General features: G+C 40.6%; 1 protein-coding gene across 1 annotated transcript in view; it reads right to left on the bottom strand.

The window, feature by feature from the left end:
* KCNH8 (potassium voltage-gated channel subfamily H member 8) overlaps positions 1 to 25,505 on the bottom strand; it is a 501,290-nt gene that overhangs the window by 140,144 nt on the left and 335,641 nt on the right. The window contains exon 7 of the mRNA XM_027549713.1: positions 22,363 to 22,570. Within this exon, the coding sequence (XP_027405514.1) occupies positions 22,363 to 22,570 (208 nt within the window). The remainder of the gene's footprint in view (positions 1 to 22,362; positions 22,571 to 25,505) is intronic.

Here is a 25,505-nt window from a genome sequence, read left to right as displayed (position 1 = left end):
TTAGGAGGAACTGGGTACTCAGCACCCTAGTGAGCCCAGGCCTTGGTGGACACCAGGATTGGCTCCAAGTTCCAGCAAGAGCTGGGGATCCAAGGAACCCATGATTTACCCTGAAGCCACAGCCTGGCTCTAAGTCTGGTGTTGAGACCAACCTGCCTCCCCTGGTTCTCTGCCCTTCAGCCCTCCGTCTACTCTTCTTCCATAACATGCAAGAAGTGATCAGAAATACAGTTGTCAATAGCTCAGCTCCAGCCCCACCCACTCTCTGAGGTCACTGTTTTCAAGGTCATACGACACCATGCGCTGTGCATGGTTCCCATTTTCTGAATATTCTGCAGAGTTTTAAACAGAGTCAGTTTTGGGTGGTTCAGCATGACAACACTTCCTGGTCTCTGAAAGCTGTTCTCATATCTAGTTACCAACCACCAGGTGAATTTTCAGATCAATTTCCTTTGCTTTAACCTCCACCACTCCTGAAGAGAGATTTTGCCTGAACCAGGAGACTAAAATATTACTTCATTGCTTCTACCTACCCAACAGTCTCTAAATAGCTTCTAATGAATTAATTAACAAATGCACTCAATTAGCCGTTAGTGACCATGTACAACTCTTGAGATGCTGTGTGATATGTAAGGATAGGGGAGCTCAGTCTTCACTACCTGGCAGTCAGTTGGGGAAACAACCCAAGGATGAAGTTGACAAAGTAAGTGCTTCTTGCTAGAGCAATCAGGGTGTGTTCAAGCTGCGCTGTAGGGATGAACAGGGCTTCGAATCACATCGATGAAAGAAACCTGAATGCCCATCAGTTAAGGCACTAGGGCAGATCATGCAGTGCGTGCAGTGTGGGGAAAAGGAAATCACGCAATCTGGATTAAATACAGGGCGTGGGACGTAAGGTCAGGGCTTCCCACGAGGTGCTGTGGTAAAGAACTTGCCTGTCAATGTGGAAGACATATGAGATGCGTGTTTGATTCCTGGGTCGGGAAGATCCCCTGGAGGAGGGCACGGCAATCCACTCTAGTATTCTTGCTGGGAGAATCTGATGGGCAGAGCAGCTTGGAGGGCTGCAGTCCACAGGGTTGCAATGAGTCGGACAAAACTGATGTGACTTAGCATGTACACATGCAAACGTGGGACGGAAAGTCATGTAAAGTACGTCTTACCTACACGTTTTAAAACTTAAATATTTTCCTCTTCTTTCAAAGAATAAAAAATCAACAGCAAGAAAAGCTGGATTTAAATATAGCTTAAGCTGCTATACTCCAGACTCATATTTGATAAAATATGTAATTCCTAGCAAGAATGTTAAGACTTTGAATAAATTAACAGGAATACTTGTCAAATCATTTTCCCTTGATATGTGTGTGTGTGTGTGTGTGTGTGCGTGTGTGTAACAGAGAAATCACAAATAATATGGGGGTGGATTTAACTTAATTCTTCATAGATTCAGGGGGAGTTTGCTCAACTTTGTTTTGAGAATATCGTAATGCCAAAAGATAACGTGTGCATGTGAGCATGTTAAATCGCTTCAGTTGTATCTGACTCTTTGCAACTGCATGGACTGTAGCACACCAGGCTCCTCTGTCCCAGGGATTCTCCAGGCAAAAATACTGGAGTGGATTGCCATGCCCTCCTCGGGGGAACTTCCCAACCCAGGGATTGAACCCATGTCTCTTATGTTTCATGCACTGGCAGATGGTTGTTTTTTTTTTAACCACTAGGGCCACCTGGGAAACCTGCACCAAGATAATGCCCATTTTTAATTCTAGAAATAATTTTCACAGAAACAAGGAAGCAAAAAGTACTGAGGCTTTAATAAGTTGCTGAAGAAACCTCCTGAGATTCATCTGAGGGTCATTTATTCTGCCTACAAAGTCCAATTAATGCAGAAACAAGAAAGACATTTTTCAGTTTTCAAAGAGGCTCATCCTGAAGATTTCCAGTTGATCACATTCATCTCTTATGCTGGTATCTAGATGAATATTTGTAATCGTTATGAATCATCATCACAGTGATGCAATTATAAATATCTTAAAGGATCTTTCAGGATACTACAAATTGTCTCACCCGCAGTGATTTCATTTAGGAGTATTTTTATCCCCTGTCACTTTTCAGTAATCTAAGGAAGCAGGTTTTCATTTCCATTGCTGAAAGGGATCAATCCCTTGGGCGTCTGCTCCTTTATCATCTGCTGGGGCTTGCTGCACTCTCGTCACACTGGTTATCTGCCTACTAGGTTGGCCTCTCCTACTAGGTTGGCCTCTTTGTCAGAGCAGGGATTAGGGGCTCTTACACACCTGCTTCCTAAGCCTGACTTGTGATTCAATGTGCGGCACCTAATATGTACTTGGTACATATTTTCTATGTGACAAAGCACATCCTTCTAAATCCCAGAGAGTAGATACTCTTGCCATGTATTTAAAACAGGCTTTGGGTTTTCAGAATGGCTTGGGCTGCAGCCCATCACTACTTGATTATTTGACTTCAGGTAACCTAGCCCTGTGCCAAAGCCTTTGACTGTGTGGATCACAATAAACTGTGGAAAATTCTGAAAGAGATGGGAATACCAGACCACCTGACCTGCCTCTTGAGAAACCTATATGCAGGTCAGGAAGCAACAGTTAGAACTAGACATGGAACAACAGACTACTTCCAAATAGGAAAAGGAGTATGTCAAGGCTGCATACTGTCACCCTGCTTATTTAACTTCTATGCAGAGTACATCATGAGAAACGCTGGGCTGGAAGAAGCACAAGCTGGAATCAAGATTGCCAGGATAAATATCAATAACCTCAGATATGCAGATGACACCACCCTTATGGCAGAAAGTGAAGAGGAACTAAAAAGCCTCTTGATGAAGGTGAAAGAGGAGAGTGAAAAAGTTCGCTTAAAGCTTAACATTCAGAAAACTAAGATCATGGCCTCTGTTCCCATAACTTCATGGCAAATAGATGGGGAAACAGTGGAAACAGTGGCTGACTTGATTTTTTTTGGCTCCAACATCACTGCAGGTGCTGATTGCAGCCATAAATTTAAAAGATGCTTACTCCTTGGAAGGAAAGTTATGACCAACCTAGACAACATATTAAAAAGCAGAGACATTACTTTGTCAACAAAGGTCCGTCTACTCAAGGCTATGGTTTTTCCTGTGGTCATGTATGGATGTCAGAGTTGGACTGTGAAGAAAGCTGAGTGCCAAAGAATTGATGCTTTTGAACTGTGGTGTTGGAGAACAGTCTTGAGAGTCCCTTGGACTGCAAGGAGATCAAATCAGTCCATCCTAAAGGAAATCAACCCTGAATATTCATTGAAAGGACTGTTGCTAAAGCTGAAGCTCCAATACTTTGGCCACCTGATGTGAAGAGCCGACTCATCGGAAAAGACCCTGATGCTGGGAAAGATTGAAGGCAGGATGAGAAGGGGACGACAGAGGATGAGATGGTTGGATGGCATCTATCACTGACTCAATGGACATGAAGTTGAGCAAGTTCCGGGACTTGGTGGAGGACAGAGGAGCCTGGCGTGCTGCAGTCCGTGAGGCTGCGAAGAGTTGGACACGACTTAGCCACCTGAACAGCAACAGCAACCACCCAGCCCTCTACGTTCCAGCTTCTTCAGTTAAAAACGGAAATAAATCTGCCTTCCTGCTTGTTGTGAGAATCAAAGAAGATAACTTTGCAAAGCATCTGGGTATGGTGCCTGGAATATGGTTACCTGATTAAAATGTAGGTTCCTTTTTACTTCTTCTGCAGTCTATCACTTTTTTCACAAATATAGTACTCAAAAATAAATTAACTTTCTAAACTGCAAGATGAGTTGACAATTTTCACCATATATCATGGTTATATGCCCATGGGGAAATTGGGATGCCCAAATAAAATGATCCATAAATGTAGACAGAGAATGGAATATACTGACTATCTCAAAGGCTTTGTTATCACTTAGATAACCATTCGTTTTCTGATTGACTCCACTGAGGCGCCCACAGGCTTGAAGGACATTCTGACCCAGTGTTTCATTTGCAATGACCTCTGACCCTCATCTCCACCTGCTGCTGCTGCTGCTGCTAAGTCACGTCAGTCGTGTCCGACTCTGTGCGACCCCATAGACGGCAGCCCACCAGGCTCCCCAATCCCTGGGATTCTCCAGGCAAGAACACTGGAGTGGGCTGCCATTTCCTTCTCCATCTAGATACCATCATTTGGTTTATCTCAAGCTCTTTGCTCCATGTTCAAAGAAACAGAGGCAAATTTTAATTATTTTATCCAGTTAATGAGCATAATTAGTAGAAGTGACATACAGATGACAATGTTTACAACAGAGCAAGTTAAATTTTGTTAGTTTCCAAAACAAAACAAAATAACCTGATTGAAAAAAAAAATTCCTTAGGAATGCTGAATACAGCAATCACAGACTGGGGGAAAAGTAGACATAGTAGAAATAATAAATAAAAAATAAAATTTGCAAGAACTAAAATTATATAGAGTAAAATTTGTTATTTGTCAAAAAATGATTGAAGAAAATATTCTTTAAAAAGTAGTTCTCAATTTAACTTAAATTGAGCAGATTGAACTTGATAGAAATGTTGTCACAAAAGAAAGTTCATCCTATCTGATATGTTATTTTAAAAACTTCATTGATGAATGAAATCTTGAATGCAAAAAAAAAAAGAATGTAAGAAAAATAATTCCAATACAATAGAAAAAGGAAATGGAAGAACATTATTTAACCCTGCTGCAAAGGTGTTTGATTAAAAAATTAAATTTGTATGAAGAAGTTTTAGCAAGTTTGTGTAGCCCTCTAGATGAGAAGTCAGAAATGTTGCTACATTCTAATGAGGATGTCTGTATTCATTAGACAGCGGAAACATCCTTAAGGGTCAGGAAAGCCAGTGGGCAACATTCACAGTATTAATATGGGATGTTCAAAACGGTAGGATCAAAGCATCTTGCATTAATCAAAATCAATTCCATGTATGGCTGAGTAAAGAATTTTCAATTTTCTGATTGATATCTTTGAATGTAACTGTTGACTCATAGAAAATAGAGAATTTTATTAAATTAGTTCCATTAAGCTTGCCACACAAAGATGGAATCCTTCCCTTCTAAAGGATGAAAAGTATTTGATTCACTAGTTTAAATGATGTCAAATCTATTTTTAAACTTGGCAGTGGTAACAAATTGCTATTTTTCTCACTCTCTCTCTCCCCTTTGCCTTATCAACCTCTCATCACAATCACTATGCCCACAATATTGGTAAAGAATGCCCACCAGAACTGACTTGCTTGCAGTGTTCACCAAGCATGCACTCGACAGAGAGTCACAGAGAGTCACATACCCTCAGCTGTCAACAAAAACCACTAGATTATTCATAAAAGAATATGCAGCTCTTCAGAGTCCTATTACACCATAGTATTATTTTTTGGATTTCTGTAGATACATTTGCATTGCTGTGAACAAATGTTTTTGCATGAAACTTACAAAACACTGTATTTGAAGACCAGAATCATGTATATTCACTTATGACAGGCTCTTAATACAAATGCAGTGCTAACTGACTTTTCGGAATTGGTTTTTCTGGTAATTCCCAAGGGGGTCAGAGAGAGAGAGTCCCTACATATCCCAAAATATACCATGTAGCCACAGAATGGCTTTGCATCTGTAAACCTAAACCAGGATATTTAAAAAATTAATGGAATTAGCTAGCACTAACACATGGTTTTATGGGCAGATGATAAAATTAGCAATACTGCCCTTCTTCTGCGGGTCACATTCAAAAAACTCAACCTTGAGAAAATTCCATTTCAGGCTAGAAAGATTGCTAAAAATAAGCCCATCACTGTTGACCATCAGCAGCAGATTTTCAATAAGGACTGCAGGCAATCTGGACACTGACTTTGATACTGTAAATAAAATTACAGTAAATTTACTGTAAATATAATTTCTTGGGAACAGAATCAGCTACTGTGGTTACAACTTTAATAAAGTACCACATATTGGCAATAGCAATGATGACAGCCACATCAGCAGCAACTGGTCAGCGGCAGCACTAAAGTTAACACGTGTAAAATTAACATGTACTGAAGATTTAGTAATGCTTCCCTGATGGCTCAGAGGGTAAAGAATCCACCTGCAGTGCAAGAGACACAGGAGAAGTGGGTTTGATCCCTGCATCGGGAAGATCTCCTGGAGGAAGAAATGCAAACCCACTCCAGTGTTCTTGCTTGAAAAATCCCATGGACAGAGAAGCCTGGTGGGTTATAGTCCAAAAGGTCGCAAAGAGTTGGACATGCCTGAGTGACTAAGCATTAAGCACTCATTTAATCCTTAAGCACCCGATGAAGTAGCTAATCCTATCTCTATGTTAGAGAACGGGAGATCGCGCCTTAGACAGGTAAGTGACGCAAGCAAAGCTGACATGGAATAAATGGGAGAGCAGGCTTTGAAATGAACCTAGAACTCACCTTCTTAAAAACCGGCACCCAGCATCTGACCGTGTGAAGTCAACAGAAGTTCACAGAGCACTGCGAAGCCAAAGGTCAATTTTCAACATCTTCAGAAGAAAAGACGGATGTGGATCTTGAAAGCTATATAATCTTATGTGGGCATTAGCTTTTACTTCTGTCTGTTATATTTCAACTGACTGAATCTGCCAATATCCAATGTCTGTCAGTCTGTTTAATTTTGTTGTAGAGACTGGAGGTGTGGAAAAATACGCCAGGATGCAAATCCATCATTTTTAAAAAGGTCTTCCTAAATCATTTCTATCTACAATGGGGTTTTTGGATTTTAGTTTCTGAGAAACTAAAATTGGGTTTTGTCTCTGTCTTTCCTGACGAATCAGAATGGGAAAAACAAAAACAAAAAAATAAAAATCAAGATTTTATGCCTAAGTAAAGAACACGTTGTTGTTTAGCTGGTAAGTTGAGTCTGACTCTTTTGCAACCCCATGGACTGTAGCCCGCCAGGCTCGTCTGTCCATGGGATGTCCCAGGCAAGAACACTGGAGGGGGTTGCCATCTGCTTCTCCAGGGGATCTTCTGGGCCCAGGGATCAAACCCAGTCTCCTGCATTGGCAGGAGGCTTCTTTACCACTGAGCCACCAGGGAAGCCTTAAGGACATGTTAGCAAGGAAATTTGGCAGTAGTCTCCATAGGATTGTAGACTATGAAACATCTTAATTATTTCTTCTGTCTGTAGCTAGTTGGGGAAACTCTAAATCCAAAGCAAATGATTGCACATACACACAAAAGAAAGGGGAGAAAAGAGGAATTTAAATTTTTATGCCAGATGTTTAATTAGTTTAGATAAAATGCTTAATTATCTTCTATTTCTTATCATGTATCCATGAGTTATGTTCATGGATAAACATACAATCTAAAATGGGGAGATTGTCCCAGTGGAAATCCTTTATAAATTCAATTGCCTTTATAAAAATATTCATATTAATACAAACCAAGTCAGGAGGGATAGATTTGGAGTTTTGGATGGACATTTCAAACTGGTATATTTGATATATGCCAAAACCAATACAATATTGTAAAGTTAAAAAATAAAATAAAATTAAAAAAAATAAAACAGATAACCAACAAGGACCTACTGTATAGCACAGAGAGCTCTGCTCAATATTCTGTAAGACCCTAAAAGGGAAAAGAATTTGAAAAAGAATACATACCTGTATAAGCATAACTGAATCATTTTGCTGCACATCTGAGACTAAAACAACATTGTTAATCAACTATGTGCTCTGTGTGTATGGGATTTCCCAGGTACGAATCCTGGGGTGGGATGCCATTTCCTTCTTCAGAGGATCTTCCTGACCCAGGGATCAAACCCTTGTCTCCTGCATTGGTAGGTGGATTCTTTACCACGGCACCACTTGGGAAGCCCTTAATCAATTATACAACAATATAAAATAAAAATTAAAAATACTGTATTCCTCAACTGTGTGAGCAATAAAACAGAGAATCACTGACGAAGAAACCGTATAATTAAGATAATAAAGAGACGAAAGCTTTTCATTAGTTCAACTTTTGTGAGATCAATTTTAACATATACACACTACTATATCTAAAACAGGAAAACAACAATGACCTACTGTATATATCCCATATGTTATAATGAGCTGTAATGAAAAAGAATCTAAGAAGAATATAAGTACTTTAATATACATGTGTGTGTGTAACTGTATCACTTTGCTGTATACCTGAAACTAAGACTACATTGTAAATCAACTATATTTCAATAAATCTTTTTTAATTAAAAAATATTTTAAAATAGAGTGTGTATTCCTTTTCATGAGAATGTGCAGCTGGACTAAATCTGGCAAATATCATGAATAAAAGTATTTTCTGTGTTTCTCTGTCCTGAGTTTGTAATCAGTTCAGTTCAGTTGCTCAGCCGTGTCTGATTCTACGCGACCCCATGAACTGCAGCACACCAGGCCTGCCTGTTCATCACCAACTCCCGGAGTCCACCCAAACCCATGTCCATTGAGTCGGTGATGCCATCCAGCCATCTCATCCTCTGTCGTCCCCTTCTCCTCCTGCCCCCAATCCCTCCCAGCATCAGAGTCTTTTCCAATGAGTCAGCTCTTCGCATCAGGTGGCCAAAGTATTGGAGTTTCAGCTTTAGCATCAGTCCTTCCAAAGAACACTCAGGACTGATATACTTTAGAATGGACTGGTTGGATCTCTGTGCAGTCCAAGGGACTCTCAAGAGTCTTCTCCAACACCACAGTTCAAAAGCATCAATTCTTCGGCGCTCAGCCTTCTTCACAGTCCAACTCTCACATCCATACATGACCACAGGAAAAACCATAGCCTTGACTAGATAGACCTCTGTTGGCAAAGTAATGTCTCTGCTTTTTAATATGCTATCTAGGTTTGCCATAACTTTTCTTCCAAGGAGTAAGTGTCTTTTAATTTCATGGCTGCAATCACCATCTGCAGTGATTTTCGGGCCCAGAAAAATAAAGTCAGCCACTGTTTCCACTGTTTCCCCATCTATTTGCCATGAAGTGATGGGACCAGATGCCATGATCTTAGTTTTCTGGATGTTGAGCTTTAAGCCAACTTTTTCACTCTCCTCTTTCACTTTCATCAAGAGCCTCTTTAGTTCTTCTTCACTTTCTGCCATAAGGATAGTGTCATATGCATATCTGAGGTTATTGTATTTCTCCAGGCAATCTTGATTCCAGCTTGTGCTTCTTCCAGTCCAGCATTTCTCATGATGTACTCTGCATATAAGTTAAATAAGCAGGGTGAAAATATACAGCCTTGACGTACTCCTTTTCCTATTTGGAAGTAGTCTGTTGTTCCATGTCCAATTGTAACTGTTGCTTCCTGACCTGCATATAGGTTTCTCAAGAGGCAGGTCAGGTGGTCTGGTATGCCCATCTGTTTCAGAATGTTCCACAGTTTATTGTGATCCACACAGTCAAAGGCTTTGGCATAGTCAATAAAACAGAAATAGATGTTTTTCTGGAACTCTTTTGCTTTTTCCATGATCCAGCAGATGTTGGCAACTTGGTCTCTGGTTCCTCTGCCTTTTCTAAAACCAGCTTGAACATCTGGAAGTTCATGGTTCACGTATTGCTGAAGCCTGGCTTGGAGAATTTAAAGCCTTACTTTACTAGCATTTGAGATGAGTGCAATTGTGTGGTAGTTTGAGCATTCTTTGGCATTGCCTTTCTTTGGGATTGGAATGAAAAATTCATGATAAAGCTGTATTAATCAGGTCACACCTTCCCTGACCTCTGTTGTCTTGGGGTTTGTATCTGCACATTTTCAGTAAAGACTCCAATCCATCATTTTGGTCATATCTTTGTTTTTACTTACTGTGTGTCTGGCATGACAAAAAAATTAAAAAATTTTTTAAAGTTCTGAAATGCTTAAATATGAGAGATTTACCCCCCAAAGTCCCAGTCCCAAATTCTCTAGAAAGATGAGATGTGGGTCAGCCCTCATCTATACTGGTCTACAGGTACGTCGTGGCTGGCCCCTCAGAGGGTGCTCGGCTTCTCCATTTGCTCCATGAATGTAGGCCCCCTTCTCCTCTAGGCTTTTTATTTTGTGACCCCGTCTGTGGAAGAGTTTTCTAGACTAAACAGAGTCACCTCATCCACTCGCCATTTCTCAAATACACCGTGAGATTTCCTGCTTCTGTGCCTTCTTCACACTGTGCCCAGCTCCGCCTTGCCACCTAAATGTCGTCTAACGCAGCCTCTCAAAGCAGTACTCATTTTCTGCAGCCCAGCTCAAGTGCCATCTTCAGGGAGATTCAGTGAGAAGCACTTCAACTTCTTTCTGAACTATCAAGGAAGTTTTTGCCTGTACAAACTTACGCCAAACCAATATTAAAAAAAAAAAAAGAAAGAAAAATTCTGCGTATCTTTATGTCCACCTCTTGAATTTCTAACAACAAAGTCCACTTCTTGAAGGCAGGCTCTAAGATTCCTTGTTTTGCTCACAGCTCATAATACTATACTTCTTAAGGCCTCAACAAATACTTATGTCAGTCGCTCAGTCATGTCTAACTCTTTGCAACCCCATGAACTGTGGCCCACCAGCCTCCTCTGGCCATGGAATTCTCCAGGCAAGAACACTGGAGTGGGTTGCCATGCCCTTCTCCAGAGGATCTCTCTGACCCAGGGATCGAACCCAGGTCTCCTGCATCATGGGCAGGTTCTTTTCTGTCTGAGTATTTCTTTTATAGTAAATACTGAGAACTTTGTAGGATTTAAATGCAACAATCTCAGAGAGGTCTTCTTCTGCTTTATTTTTTCTACATCTTTAGTCTTTTAGGAAAATAATATGCAGAACATTAAACTGTCACTTATTCCAAAAGAATTGCTATGATTAATATACTCGCTGGAAAGAAATAATTGTATCTTAAACACATTTGATGATGTCTTCTTAAGACAGCGACATAATTTATTTTCCTGGTAACTGAACAATTCTGCCTGAAGAATTTCAGATTTGAGGTCTTAAGTTTAAACGATTTTCCCCCATAAAGGCATTCCAAATGGGAATAAAGTTTTAAGTAATTAACCCTTATTCAATTGGCCTTTTATGTGTTAGATTACAACCATTTGTATATTTCAAAGGTAATATACAAAAACATCACATTGGAATTTAGGTTATGTTATTTTTGGGCAGAAATGAAGACTGTGGTTCTGGCAAGATTATGAACTTACCTTACGTGCAAGCCTTTCTGATGGAAACACCTGGAAACATACATATTCTTTCAAAAGAGGAAGTAAAATGTACATATGCAAAAATGACGAATAGCAAGTCTGTTGCTGACACTGTGGTGGGGATGGTGTTGGGGAGGCAGGGGTCTCAGCTTGTCAGAATTGACAGTGTCTGGTCTCGGGTCTCCGGGCTGCAAGATGGCTCTCTCACAGTGCAGAGGGAAGCACACTGAAGTCCTACCGACACTGGAACCGACACCTGGCACACAGCTGGGATATTCGCATGTGATACACACACGGTGCAGGGTGGAAGTAATTCATCCCACAGCTTACAGAGACCACGAGGGAAACCAGAGTGTGGAAACCAAGTAGCAGCTTGAATTTAAAAAACTTAGACTTGTGCCTTGCATGCATTAGTATCTAAATGTATATTCTCCATGAAGCCCTGAAACCCTGAAGCTAAGAAATTTTTAAACATTTGATCCCAGGGCAAGGGTAAATCCTACTGCTCTTGGCAGAAGCAAGCATACAAACAGCAACCAGAATTCTGAATATTCTCACAGCTCGGTCTGCACAGGGCTTCCTGGGTGGCTCAGATGGTAAAGGATCTGCCTACAATGCGGGAGATAGGTTCAAACCCCTGGTCGGGAAGATCCCCTAGAGAAGGAAATGGCAAACCACTTTAGTATTCTTGCCTGGAGAATCCCATGGGCAGAGGAGCCTGGTGGGCTACAATCTATGGGGTCACACAGAGTCAGACACGAGCAAGTGACTGACACTCAATCTGCATGGGGTCACAAAGAGTTGGACGCAGCTGAGTGACTGACATTCAATCTGTACAGGATCCTACAAGAAAGAAGCTCTATTAAAGATGAATTCACAATAAACTTTTTTTAAAAAAATTACAAAATCCATGAGGAAATAGTTCACCTTTTGCAAGAGTTAGATGAATAGAAAATTAGCACATGATGAACTTCAGTTAATAAAGTAAAACTGAGGCAATACAATAAGATAGCATGCCTTTTATAATATTTAAATTCAATTCAGAAGCTTGACCTAATGGACAAAAATAAGAAACTGGAATTATAAAAATGGGACCAAAAAATTATGGAAAATCAACAGAGATCTGAAAAAGCACCAAATAAAATTTCTATATATAGTTGGTCAGAAAATAGTTAATAAGGATCTGTACCATATGTATAATTAAATTCAGAAGCTTGATATAAAGGACATATATAAAATCTTGAACTAAAAATTATTTTAAAAAATTGTATGTACATAATAATATCCTGACACATAAAGAACATATTCAATTAAGCTTCAACAGACACTGAAGAATCAGTATCACAGAGATCAAACTCTGTGATAACAAATAAATGTAATTAGAAATCTGTAGCAAAGTTTTAACTTCAGAAATTTCATATAATTTGAGTAACAACTTTTGAGACTTCAACGCTTAGAAGTGTATAGTGTTAAATACATTATTTAGGAAAGAAGAGAAGTTTCAAATTAATGAAATTGAGGGTCTAATTTACCAAAAAGGAAATTAGAATGACCCTCTCCAGCAATATATATATATATATATATGTTCTGCCTTGTTCTACTTTCCTTACTCAGGAAATGAAAATTTAAATAAGAATTAGACACTTTTTATACCCTCTACTCCCCAACACCCTCCAAGATTTTCACAAGTTTCAAACACATTGGTACCAACTGTTGATGAAGCTCTGTGGACAATATGACCAACTGAATAATTAATTAATACAACTGCTTCACAGAAGAATTCACAATTTGTGCTAATTCTATAGATGCACATGCCTTTGACCCAGAGAAATTCTCGCATATGAACACAGAGAAACTTGTATCTGATTGCTCATTGCCCACTATCTGTCACAGTGAGAGGTGCGAATCCACCCAGTAAGGGAATGGATAAGAAAGAGTGAGAAAGCATGGATCAAAAGGATGAGAAAGCTGGCTCATTGTACAACAGAATTCTATTAAACAGTTAAAAATAAACACGTAAGATGTATAACTGTGATGGACTGATCTTAAGAAAAAATGAGTTCAATGAGAATGTAAAGAGATACAAAAAAGAGAGAAATCCCAGCTCCTGTGTGTATTATCTGTGTATCTGGGGCAAGCCATACAGTCCACGTGCCTTGGATTTCTCATCTGTAAATAAAGATGGTGACAGTATTGGTATCATAAAATTATGCAAGATTAAATGAATAATTCCTACAAGATGCCTTAATGCCTGGCACCGAGAAAGCCTCGTGAATGGCTGTTGCTATTATCATTATCCTTGTTATTGCTACTTCTTATATGTGTGATGATTTGTATGGAAGATAATGAGGGAAAGCTGGAGAAGAAAATGGCGACCCACTCCAGTGCTCTTGCCTGGGAAATTCCGACAGAGGAGCCTGGTGGGCTACATGGGGTCACGAGAGTTGGACGTGACTTAGTGACTGAACAACAATAATGAGGGAAGACGATATCATATATTGCCTTACTAATCTATGTGCGTTGCAGCAACAGCATCTGAGAAAATCGTATGCACCGACTTGAATAGAAAGGAGGAAAGATAGAAGGAGCAAGGCAGAACCGAAGGACCGTGGGGCTCTGGCTTTAATGTTTATTTTACTTATTTGGCTACGCTCAGTCTTAGTCGCAGCACACAGGATTTTCAGTTGCTTTGTGAAGTCGCTCAGGTGTGTCCAACTCTTTGCGACCCCATGAGCTGCAGCCTACCGGGGTCCTCTGTCCATGGGATTTTCCAGGCAAGAATACTGGAGTGGGTTGCCATTTCCTTCTCCAGGGGATCTTCCCAACCCAGGGATCGAACTCCGGGTCTCCCGCATTGCAGTCAGATGCTTTACCATCTGAGCCACCAAGGAAGCCCTTTAGTTGCGTTAAGTGAGACCTAATAATTCCCTGACCAAGGATCCAACCTGGGTCCCCTGAATTGGGAGTGCAGAGTCTTAGCCACCGGACCACCAGGGAAGTGCCGGGCTTCTGGTTTTATCTGTAATATTGCATTGATTTTAAAAATAGAAACAAAATAAATATGTTAAAGCAAAATGTTAAAAAAGATGTAAGTTTTAGAAAGGGACCGTTATATTTATTCTAAACTTTTTGTGTTAAAAATATTTCATAGTTTAAAAATAAATTTCCAGGAAATTTCAAAATTTTCAAGCTTTAGGGCTTTGTTTCTGTGTTTTTGTAAAATGGGGTTGAAAATGTCTGCCACGTGGGATTTTAATAAAGATCAGATGAGATAATGCACACAGTCAGGCACTGCACTGTGTGTGTGGTAGGTGGTACTTAATAAATGTAAGTTAAATATTAATCTAATATAAATCATTTCCAAAAAATGTAAAGAAAGAATCAATTTCCAACTTATTTTTCTACTCATTAAATTTATTTCTTGTTCATGTATGAACTAGTTTGCAGATGTGATGGGGATTGGAAAAGCATAGAGAAATGAAAAAATCAGAAGAATTCAATTGGTGTTGGTTTAGGACTTTATAACTGGGAGTATGAAATTCACAAAATGTCAGAAGGCTTTTTAAAACTTTGCTACTCAAAGTGTGATGTGGGGTCCCACTCACTGGGGAGATGGTTAAAAATGCTGGATCTTGGGCTCCACCTCAAAATTTCTAGAATTAGAATTTTTTTTTAATACAATCCTCACATGATTTCAGTATAAAGTTCAAGACAAAACTTCAAAAAAAAAAAAAATTAAGTCCAGGGATCTATCACTAGGGTCCATTTTAATGGTTAGAAAACTTCATTTTAGGCTTTTTCTCCCCTTTCTTAATTTCATATATTCCCAAGAATGAGAATCTACAGATCAAGGTTATCTAAAAATGTTTTTGTAATCCTTTACACAGAACCTGAAAATGTAGAGTGCTAGTCAACTCTGCTTTCTTGGGGGAAATTTGATACAGTGATTGAAATAATCAGCTCACAATATCATAAGCCTGGTCATTTCCCCCCCATTATATGAGGCTTGTAAAGGCTAAGCCTTAATAACTAGAGAGTCTTTCAAATCAATCAGCTTTTTATGATGTTTTATCCAATGAGGATCAGGAGATTTAGGATTAAAATTGTCAATGAAAATTTGAAAATGGCATCTTACTTAATCCTTTTCTTCCCATTCTAGATTTTGGGCTTTTTTTTTTTTTTTTTTTCAGTGATACAGATACAGGTTTAGACATCTCCAATGGATGAGAGTACTCCTGCCAAAGGATTAAAAGATTAACAAGATTAAAAAAAAAAAGCTTCCCTCTATTACAATATACTCTCATCTCTAACGTTGAAGCAGATCATTTAAAGTTCAGTGTGTCACAGCCTTAGAAACAGAGATAACTTCGAAACAACGCAAGGTAGCATTGTGGCTACAAAAGAGAGCTATAGACCATGGTGCGGCCTCGCTGAGGAAGCAAAGCCTGCTAAGTACCACTGTTAGGACAGCAGCACAGACTGACACAGGGAGGAGGATGCAGCGAGGACTGTCACACGCCCAGCTTTCAGCTAATTCCATCTGACCTATGATGTCTGAGAAGGGTATGATCATTTACAGACGCATTTTACTGAATGCTTTTATAAATGTTACAGTGTGTTTTTGAGCATTAGGTAAAGATGTTATTGTATAAGACTTTTTTTTTTTTTTTGAGTGGGGGCTGTCTAAAATCCTATGAGAAGGCGGTCCTCTCCACTGTGTATAGTAATAGAGAGACAGAGGGCCCCACTTCTAACCACGAAAGTGTAAGGTCGCTGGTGGGGGTCCCCCCTCGCCTGGCAGTGCGTGGCTAAGCATCTGATAGAAGCTCGGCCAATCAGATTCTGCTTTCAGGGACTCTGAATCCCAGATGAACAGAAGGTCAGGACTCTTGCTCATGGCACCTACAAAGGCAGGCAAACATCCGGGCCATCTTTGCAAAATGTCAGCAGCCGAGCCTCCTGCACTGGGGCATCTGGGGCTGCCTTGGCTCATATTCTTCTCCCAAGTCTTATTCTCCATCTTTCTGTTTCTGAGTCTGCATGTCCTACTAACGAATTCCTTTTCTATCTCTGCTTGCAATCAAGAATCATCACTAATACAGAAATGTCACCTCTTCACTGGATTCAATTTTTTAAATTAACTTTTTATTGGAGTATTGTTGATTTCTAATGTTGCATCAGTTCCTAAGTGAATCAGTTATACGGGCTTCCCAGGTGGCACTCGCGGTAAAGAACCTGCCTGTCAATGCAGGAGACATAAGAGACTCGGGTTCTATTCCTGGGTCAGGCCCTCCAGTATTCTTGGACTATTCAGTATTTCAGAATCCCAAGGACGGGGAGCCTGGCTGGCTGCGGTCCCTAGGGTCGCGAAGAGTCGGACACCCTGGTGACTAAACAGTAACACAAGGAGTGAGGGGGCCAGGCTCTTGTCTCCTGATTGTCACTTAGTAATGAAATGACTGTGAATGTTGATTCGTTCAAAAACTCTTTTTACACATTTTCATACACCAGGAATCGTAACCACAGTAAGGAAGCAGGGGTGGGCACAGTTGACAAAAGCCCCTTCCATGAAAGAGTTTGTGAACCTGGAGCTGGATTTCTCACCATGAAGTCGAAGAGCTGGACTATGGTCCTTCTCAGTGAGAGGGTAACAGGCAGGAAGGCCAGGGGTCTCCAAACGGAGGAAATAGGCTGCAAGTGTCAGACATTTTTATCTCTCTTAAGCGGCAAGAGGAAACAAACTAGGGATATTTTTTCCTTCTCTATATAAATTTAAAAGGAGGTTTCTCTTAAAATACTGTGTTGCCATAATGACACCTGGTTTCACCTGAAGTTAACTATTCTTAAACCTTTAGATAACAAATGCATTTTTCTTATGGAAATGTTTGTCCACTGACCTGGAGCCAGACATCCTGGAATGTGAAGTCAAGTGGGCCTTAGAAAGCATCACTACAAACAAAGCTAGTGGAGGTGATGGAATTCCAGTTGAGCTATTTCAAATCCTGGAAGATGATGCTGTGAAAGTGCTGCACTCAATATGCCAGCAAATTTGGAAAACTCAACAGTGGCCACAGGACTGGAAAAGGGCAGTTTTCATTCCAATCCCAAAGAAAGACGATCTCAAAGAATGTTCAAATTACCACACAATTGCACTCATCTCACACTCTAGTAAAGTAATGCTCAAAATTCTCTAAGCCAGGCTTCAGTAATACATGAACCATGAACTTCCAGATGTTCAAGCTGGTTTGAGAAAAGGCAGAGGAACCAGAGACCAAATTGCCAACATCCACTGGATCATGGAAAAAGCTAGAGAGTTCCAGAAAAGAATCTATTTCTGCTTTATTGACTATGCCAAAGCCTTTGACTGTGTGGATCACAATAAACTGCGGAAAATTCTGAAAGAGATGGGAATACCAGACCACCTGACCTGCCTCCTGAGAAACTGATATGCAGATCAGGAAGCAACAGTTAGAACTGGACATGGAACAACAGACTGGTTCCAAACAGGAAAAGGAGTACCTCAAGGCTGCATACTGTCACCCTGCTTATTTAACTTATATGCAGAGTACATCATGAGAAACACTGGGCTGGAAGAAGCACAAGCTGGAATCAAGATTGCCGGGAGAAATATCAATAACCTCAGATATGCAGATGACACCACCCTTATGGCAGAAAGTGAAGAGGAACTCAAAAGCCTCTTGATGCAAGTGAAAGAGGAGAGTGAAAAAGTTGGCTTAAAGCTCAACATTCAGAAAACAAAGATCATGGCATCTGGTCCCATCACATCATGGCAAATAGATGGGGAAACAGTGGAAGCAGTGTCAGACTTTATTTTTTTGGGCTCCAAAATCACTGCAGATGGTGACTGCAGCCATGAAATTAAAAGATGCTTACTCCTTGGAAGAAAAGTTATGACCAACCTAGATAGCATATTCAAAAGCAGAGACATTACTTTGCCAACAAAGGTCCATCTAGTCAAGGCTATGGTTTTTCCTGTGGTCATGTATGGATGTGAGAGTTGGACTGTGAAGAAGGCTGAGCATCAAAGAATTGATGCTTTTGAACTGTGGTATTGGAGAAGACTCTTCAGAGTCCCTTGGATTGCAAGGAGATCCAACCAGTCCTTTCTAATGGAGATCAGTCCTGGGTGTTCTTTGGTAGGAATGATGCTAAAGCTGAAACTCCAATACTTTGGCCACGTCATGTGAAGAGTTGACTCATTGGAAAAGACTCTGATGCTGGGAGGGATTGGGGGCAGGAGGAGAAGGGAACGACAGAGGATGAGATGGCTGGATGGCATCACTGACTTGATGGACGTGAGTCTGAGTGAACTCCAGGAGTTGGTGATGGACAGGGAGGCCTGGCGTGCTGCAATTCATGGGGTTGCAAAGAGTCGGACACGACTGAGCGACTGAACTGAACTGAACTGGTGCTAATGTAGTATGCATTTACCCCAGACTCTGTCTTCAAGTCAGCCACCTAATGGCTCAGAACCTACTTGACAAACCCGGATGTTATACTCAGATATTGTTCCCCTAATCTATGTTAATGAAATTATTTGTATGGTAATCTTCCCTTCTACAAGATTCAAGTTAATCATTTTATGGCACAGGATGAACCATTTGGTGCCAAGATTATCCCAAAATGCATCTTATGGGTGAGGGGTCTGGTGCCATTCTGAGTTTTAAGACATTCCTTTCTTTCATTAACAGACTGCTAGTGACTATATAACATCCAGCTGAAGACTAGCAGGGGGTACTCTTTCTGCCCCCTTCTGATGTCTATGTCAGAAGCTTTCTCTATCTCCTTTATACTTTAATAAAACTTTATTACACAAAAGCTCTGAGCGATCAAGCCTCGTCTCTGGCCCCGGATTGATTTCTTCTCCTCCAGGGGCCAAGAATCCCAGTGTCTTTTAGTTCAACAACAACTTTTCACCAGCCTAAAATTTCACTAAACAATAAGCCAAATCTCAAATTCCTTAAAATATGGTATAGGAACACATAAAAATATGAAGTAACACAGAACACCAGGCAAATCAGCTTATAACTTGCCTCTGATAGAACTGAGCTTAGGAGTATTAATTCTTCCTTACAAAAACAGATATACTATAAAGAAGGGACATTATAAAATGTTTTTTAAAGGTTAGCTTCGGTTTGGTCTGATGCAAAATATTGGAACTCTTTCAGGAAGCATGCCTGTCAAGGACAAAAGGGAAAAAATTATTTCAAGGAAATTAACAGTGATGAGAAAGGAAGTTCCATTTTCTTCCTTGGGAAGATGAATCTGTTCTCTACATCTGATATTAGTCAAAACATAAAGAACAATGTGTTCTCTAATCAAGTTTTATGTGTGTGTTGAATTTTCTGATTCATGGTAATTGGATCAGAAAAGGTAAAGCATATTATTAGTGGACAAATTACACAGTAAAAACTACATTAGCCTAGACTCTCAGCTGCTTCATTATAAAATTAGGTAGGAGAGGTCATAATTATTTAATTTGTGTCCAAATCTCAGCTGGAAAATGTTCCAAAGGAACAAACGATCCAAGTAATTTTAGGAGAAGGGAAAGTCCTTGTAGCCAAGCTTATAAAACCCAATATTGACAGACATAATTAACATACTACCTTCCTGACCACATCTCAAGAGGTGTTTGGACGGGAAATCTAATTCTCTACAGATAAATGCTCTGTTATTTTTTAAATCGTAACTTAGAGAAACGTATCATTTCCTTGACCTGCTGTCATCAGAAGTCGCCCTTCCTGACACATCCCTCAAAGTTGTTGACATTGGATGGTTGCTTCTGGGGTTAATATGGGCGCTGAACTATAATAGGAAATAGATATATTAAGTACACAAAACTGAATTTGTTCTTCCATTAAAGTCATAAATCGTGGAACCTGAAATAGCCTTTCAAGTTATTAGTGTGTTTTCTCATGTTATAGATGAAGAAACAGGCCCAGGCAGGTGAACAAAATCACGACAAAGCTCGCGGTTGATGGATGCTGGAGTCGTGATGAAAGGAGAGACCCACTGCCCTCAGCCCAGGGTTTTCCCATCGCTGCATTTTGCCAACACTCTCTTTATGAACTGACTTTCAGCTTATAAGGCCCCATCATGACACTGAGCCATAATACCCTGACCAAGAGTAGGTGTGGTAGGGGGCAATGCAGAAGCAGTTCAAGGGGGTGGCTCCTTTTTTCTTGGAAAATAAATATTTCTGCATATTTGTTGGAAGAAAAACATTAAGCTGATTAGTCAGTCTGCAGCAGGACTGGTATATTGGAAATGAAACACAAAGTTTTCCTCCTACAGCTGAATTTGAGAGTGTGCATAAGCTGAATTTCCTTGTCTGGAGACTCTCAGACTAGACTAACCTTGCGAATTAATATGAGTGCATAGGTGAGGGAAATTAGGTCAGGTCCAAAAGGCAATCAGGTAACTGATCACAAATCAGAATTAATATGGATTCACAACAAAGGCAGAGATTTAGTGCTGTAATTCACTGGACAACATTAGGACCACGCTAGAGTCTGTGATGAAGAAGCATTCTGGACAAACTTATAAAGAAGGAAACAATATTGAAGGACAGGAAACGTTTTAATCCAAGTACAACCCAGACTTTGATCCTTTTAGTCAAATCTTCTTTCGCCATCTCTCTGTCCCCCTCTTTTTCTCCCTCTCTCTCTTCCAGCTCATATTCTCTTTATGTAGAATTTTTAGCCTCCATTGTATGACTTTATTGCTCTTTTTTACTTCATTTCTGAGAATGGATGTCTATAGTAAAGTATAGAACAATGTTGTGATAAGGAACATAAGAACATGATTCTGAGATGAAAATTATTGGATGCATCAGTTTCTTTGTGTAGCTCCAGGACAAAACTGAGACGTGTAGGAACATTTTTAAGAACCTCGACAGGAGATTCAGTGCAGAAGGAAATGGCAACCCACTCCAGTGTTCTTGCCTAGAGAATCCCATGGACAGAGCCTGGTGGGCTGCTGTCTATGGGGTCGCACAGAGTTGGACACGACTGAAGTGACTTAGCAGCAGCAGCAGCAGACAGGAGATTCACTCCCTTGAACTTGCTCTCTTAAGTTCTCCAGCTCATTCTCCAAAGATGCCCTCTGAAGGCTTTGCATATGCCCTGTGGTGAAGACTGGCACTTATGAGAGTCCACTCAGGGACAGTCTAAATGCTCTCTGCCACTAAGCGCTCATACAAGAACTTAGAGCTTTTTTTTTTCCTTGGGAATCTCTTGCAGCTTTATCTCTGTGCAAAGATCTGAGCTTCTTTCAAAAGTCCAAGATTGATTTTTGGAGAAGATAAATGAAGGATTTTCTAGCTAGCCAAGGAACAGATTTTCTGATTAAATGTCAGATTAGGAAGAAAAAATACCCTACATAAGGTACTGTGACAATTCTCTAAAAAGAAAGACTGTGAGAAGGACACAGATATTTTAAAATAGAGGGTTATAGCCTTCCGAATTTTCATTTTCTATAAAGTCCTTGTGGTTGATATAAGTTTAAAAATATGCACATGTGCAGAACATTTCAGATTCATTTATGCAGAATTATGTAACACTTGGAACAACTCCCTTAAATTCCCATGGATTATGGGGACATAAAATTTTACAAATTATATTTGTAAATATCCCGTCTTCTTTATCATTGCAAGTTCTCAAAGTATACTAAATATGGACAGTATGATAGTGTTCTTTCTCTTTTTTAAAAAAAGGAGAAAATAGTAAAATTTTTCTATTATTAACTTGCCATTTCAGATACAAATGATCATTTTCTTATGATTTAAAAATATTGTAGTTACTGGCCAGGTTTACTGTTACTAGCCCTCCACCAGATTTTTCAAGATAATATCACGCCTGACTTCAGATCTAAACATTTCTATGCACATGCTGGTCATTTTTAAAAGTTCACCATTGAGACCTTAACCCATTGTTCTTTGAGAAAAACGCAAGGCTGTTCAGAAAACTCACTCAAAAGCGATCACTTGTATCATGGTCCCTCTCCACACATCTCCCCAAAATGAGACTAACTCACAGTCAGAATACACATGTCAATATTTATAGGCTTATCTTTCACCTTCCACAAACTCTAGACAGGCTTCCTTTTCACTTAAAAATGGAAAACGTGACAGAAGCAAGGCCTTACCCACTTCCCACTTCAGAAGGCTGTTGTCTTCCCTCTCCATTTTTCCAATGACGTACCAGATGCACGCCATCCAGTGCGCCAGCAGGGCAAACATGGACATGAGCAGGGTCAGGACGATCGTGCTGTGCTGCGAGTAGCGGTCCAGCTTCTGCAGCAGGCGCAGGAGGCGCAGCAGCCGGACGGTCTTCAGGAGGTGCACCAGGGAGACCTGGAAGGGCGACAGCGCTCAGCCGGCGGCCGCGCGGGGGGCGCAGGGGCCGCGCGCGCAGCGCCGAGCGCTCCGCTGGCACCGGTTCTGTCTTTTCTTGACATATGGTACCGGAAGCTGGTAAGATAAAGACTGGGAGGGCCATTTGATGTCTCTGAGTGAGTGCTTAGCTTCCTTAAGGCCCATCCTTCCCCCCTACTTATGGGACTGAACGTAACTTTCTAGAATTCTGATACAGAGCTGAAACTCGGGATGGGACTCGGACTGAAGCTCCTCTCATTCCGCTTCCCCTCCTCATGGAAGGGAGCCGCTTCACCAGAAAACGGTGCAGACTGAAGTCAGTCACTGGAGTGGTAACCCGGTAACTTGGGTTTCTCGTTTTTAAATAACGAGACCTAAAAACCTGAGTAAGATCCTCTCACAAATATCAGCAGCGCTGCCTGCCTCACGTGTTTGCTCTCTTCTTTATAACGTTCCTAATAGAGAAAACGTTTGCCCGAAGCACAGACATTCTGAGCTCTCTGCTAAACTAACATGCCTAGGGAACCAAAAGCAAATGGAACAACATTTTGGAAAAATCTCCTAGATTCTGCCTTCGTATGAACTAAAAAAAAAAAAAAAAAAAAAACACTTATAGTTAAGGGGTTATTTTCCTTACTTTAGGGCTCAACTGAAAAATGCCCACCCTGGAGTCCACCAGAAAGGCCAATGTCTTGACCCAATGCTGTTACTAACTTACACTCTTCTCACACCTTCCGAGAGAAAGGAGAAGTCAGATAATATATTAACTCATATGCAAACAGAGTTTGACGAATTCCTTGATCTATTCTAATTTGAGGGGTGAACCATAAATAAAGGGCAAGCAGGTGGTTGGTATGATTACACCTGAGAATAATTTTCCTTTATAGGCAGAATCATAAACAAGGCCAGCAACTTTGGAGAGTTTGCCTTTGTAATTATTTGGAGTCGATTGATTTCCAATTTCTTCCTCTTCCAGCCATCTTCCCATATCTCCAAGAAAAACTATACTTAGAAAAGTGCCTGACACATTTCTGTTAAATGAATGAATGGATAAGTGGTTATGTGAAGATACAAAACACCACAGGCTTACTGTAACAATAGGTAATCAATAAAAGTGCGTTCAGTTGTGATCTTGTGAATTATTCTATATTGGAATATAAAAACATCGGAAGGATGGAAATTCCCGGGAGATCCAGTGGTTTAAGATTCCACTTCTCCACTGTAGGGGGCCCGGGTTCTACCACTGGGCAGGGAATTTAAGATCCCACAAGCAATGAGGTACAGCTTAAAAAAAAAAAGCCCTAAGGTCATGTAATAGAGGAACTCGCCAGGTGGCTGTGGTCTTTTATCCCATTTTGTCAGCTTTCTAGGTTGAGTTTACTTTCTTCTCCTTCCACCCACTTCTCGTCTCTCTCTTCTCCAGCCGATTACAAGCCAGATGCAGTCTCTGCTTTGCAGTTTAGAGGAATTACTAGGCATGAAGTTATTTAACAGGTAGGTGAATCTGATAGATAGATGACAGTTTTGTACATAAAGTGAAAGCTGGAGCAGAAGTCTCAGATGGGGGATAACCATCTACTGTGGACTGAACTGTGTCCCTGCAAATTTCATATCCTGAAACCCTAAGCCTCAGTGTGACAGTATTTACAGATGGGGTCTTTGGGAGGTTTACATGAGGTTTGTTAGGTTTACACGAGGTCATGACGGTGGGGTCCTCAAGATGGGATTAACGTCTTTGTAGGAAGGGACCAGGGCCCCCTCTCTCTTGCTCCCCACCCTCTCCAGTCTCCTTCCCTCTGCTCCCTGTCTGGTGGCCACAGGAGGACACAGCCTTCTACAAGCCTGAAGGAATTCTCACCAAGAACCAAACTGGCGAACACCTTGATCTGAGACTTCCCAGCTCTCAGGGCTGCAAGAAATAAATTCCCATTGTTGAAGCTGGGCAGTTTATGTTATTTTGCTACAGCTGCCTGAGCAGACGAACACACTGTCTTGAACATAGAGTATGGATGCACGCAAGCTCCCCATTTTCTCTGAAAAGGGATGTTTGAGGGACGAATGTGGAGCTGCCCTTCCACAAGAACAACAGCCATTTGCAAAATGACATGAAAAGAGATATGAGCCTGGGAGCCCAGGAAGAGGCAGCCCCAGGGATTTTGCTGGCAGTTTAAGAAAATTATATGTATTCCTATTGGAGTCAACTTCCTGCTGTAAAACATGAATCTGGGCTCTTGATGAATGGTGCAAGAAAGAGGCATATTTGATTTAGATGGAAATATATAATCTGAAAAAGAGAAAGGATTCCTCTCATTCTTGGGCTGCTGCTGTAAATTTGTCACTGATGAGAATTACCAGCACCTTGTAGATAGCTACAAGATGATGAGGAACGCCTTCATTGAAAACTCCTGTGAATTAGAAGTTTCCTGTTACCAGCTGGACATAGCCATCGCCTGGCTATCAACTTAAAGAAAGCAAAAAACTCATTAACATGTGCTGAGGTCTTTCTAGGTGTGAGACACTTGGCAAGGTATTTTACAGAAAGATTGCCTTTTTAAGGCTGCTCAGAAACCCTGCAGGAATTTTTATGGTTTGGGGCCTATTTTGACATTAACTCCCCCAGGAAGTCACTCAGAGGGTAAGCGACAAAACTTGAATTCATACATTTGCCTTCTTCACTCTATCATACTTTCTATGACTCGCTCATAATTTTATCTGTCGTGCCTCTCGTGGTGACTTATACATAGTGAGTTTTAATGAATGAATATGTAAGCTGTGCATAAAACGTTTGCCTTCAGCAAGTGTGGACACAGCCGAAACTAAAATCTGTCATGCGTTTTTGATGGCATGTCACCTGTGGAGACGCACTGACTGGACGCGTTTTCGGTCTGGAAAATCAGCACTTTTGTTTACTTAT

The sequence above is a fragment of the Bos indicus x Bos taurus genome, chromosome 1 (genome assembly GCF_003369695.1).
Source record: "Bos indicus x Bos taurus breed Angus x Brahman F1 hybrid chromosome 1, Bos_hybrid_MaternalHap_v2.0, whole genome shotgun sequence".
NCBI lineage: Eukaryota > Metazoa > Chordata > Mammalia > Artiodactyla > Bovidae > Bos > Bos indicus x Bos taurus.
The sequence above is the reverse complement of the archived record's forward strand: the minus strand, read 5'-3'. Positions and strand labels throughout refer to the sequence as shown.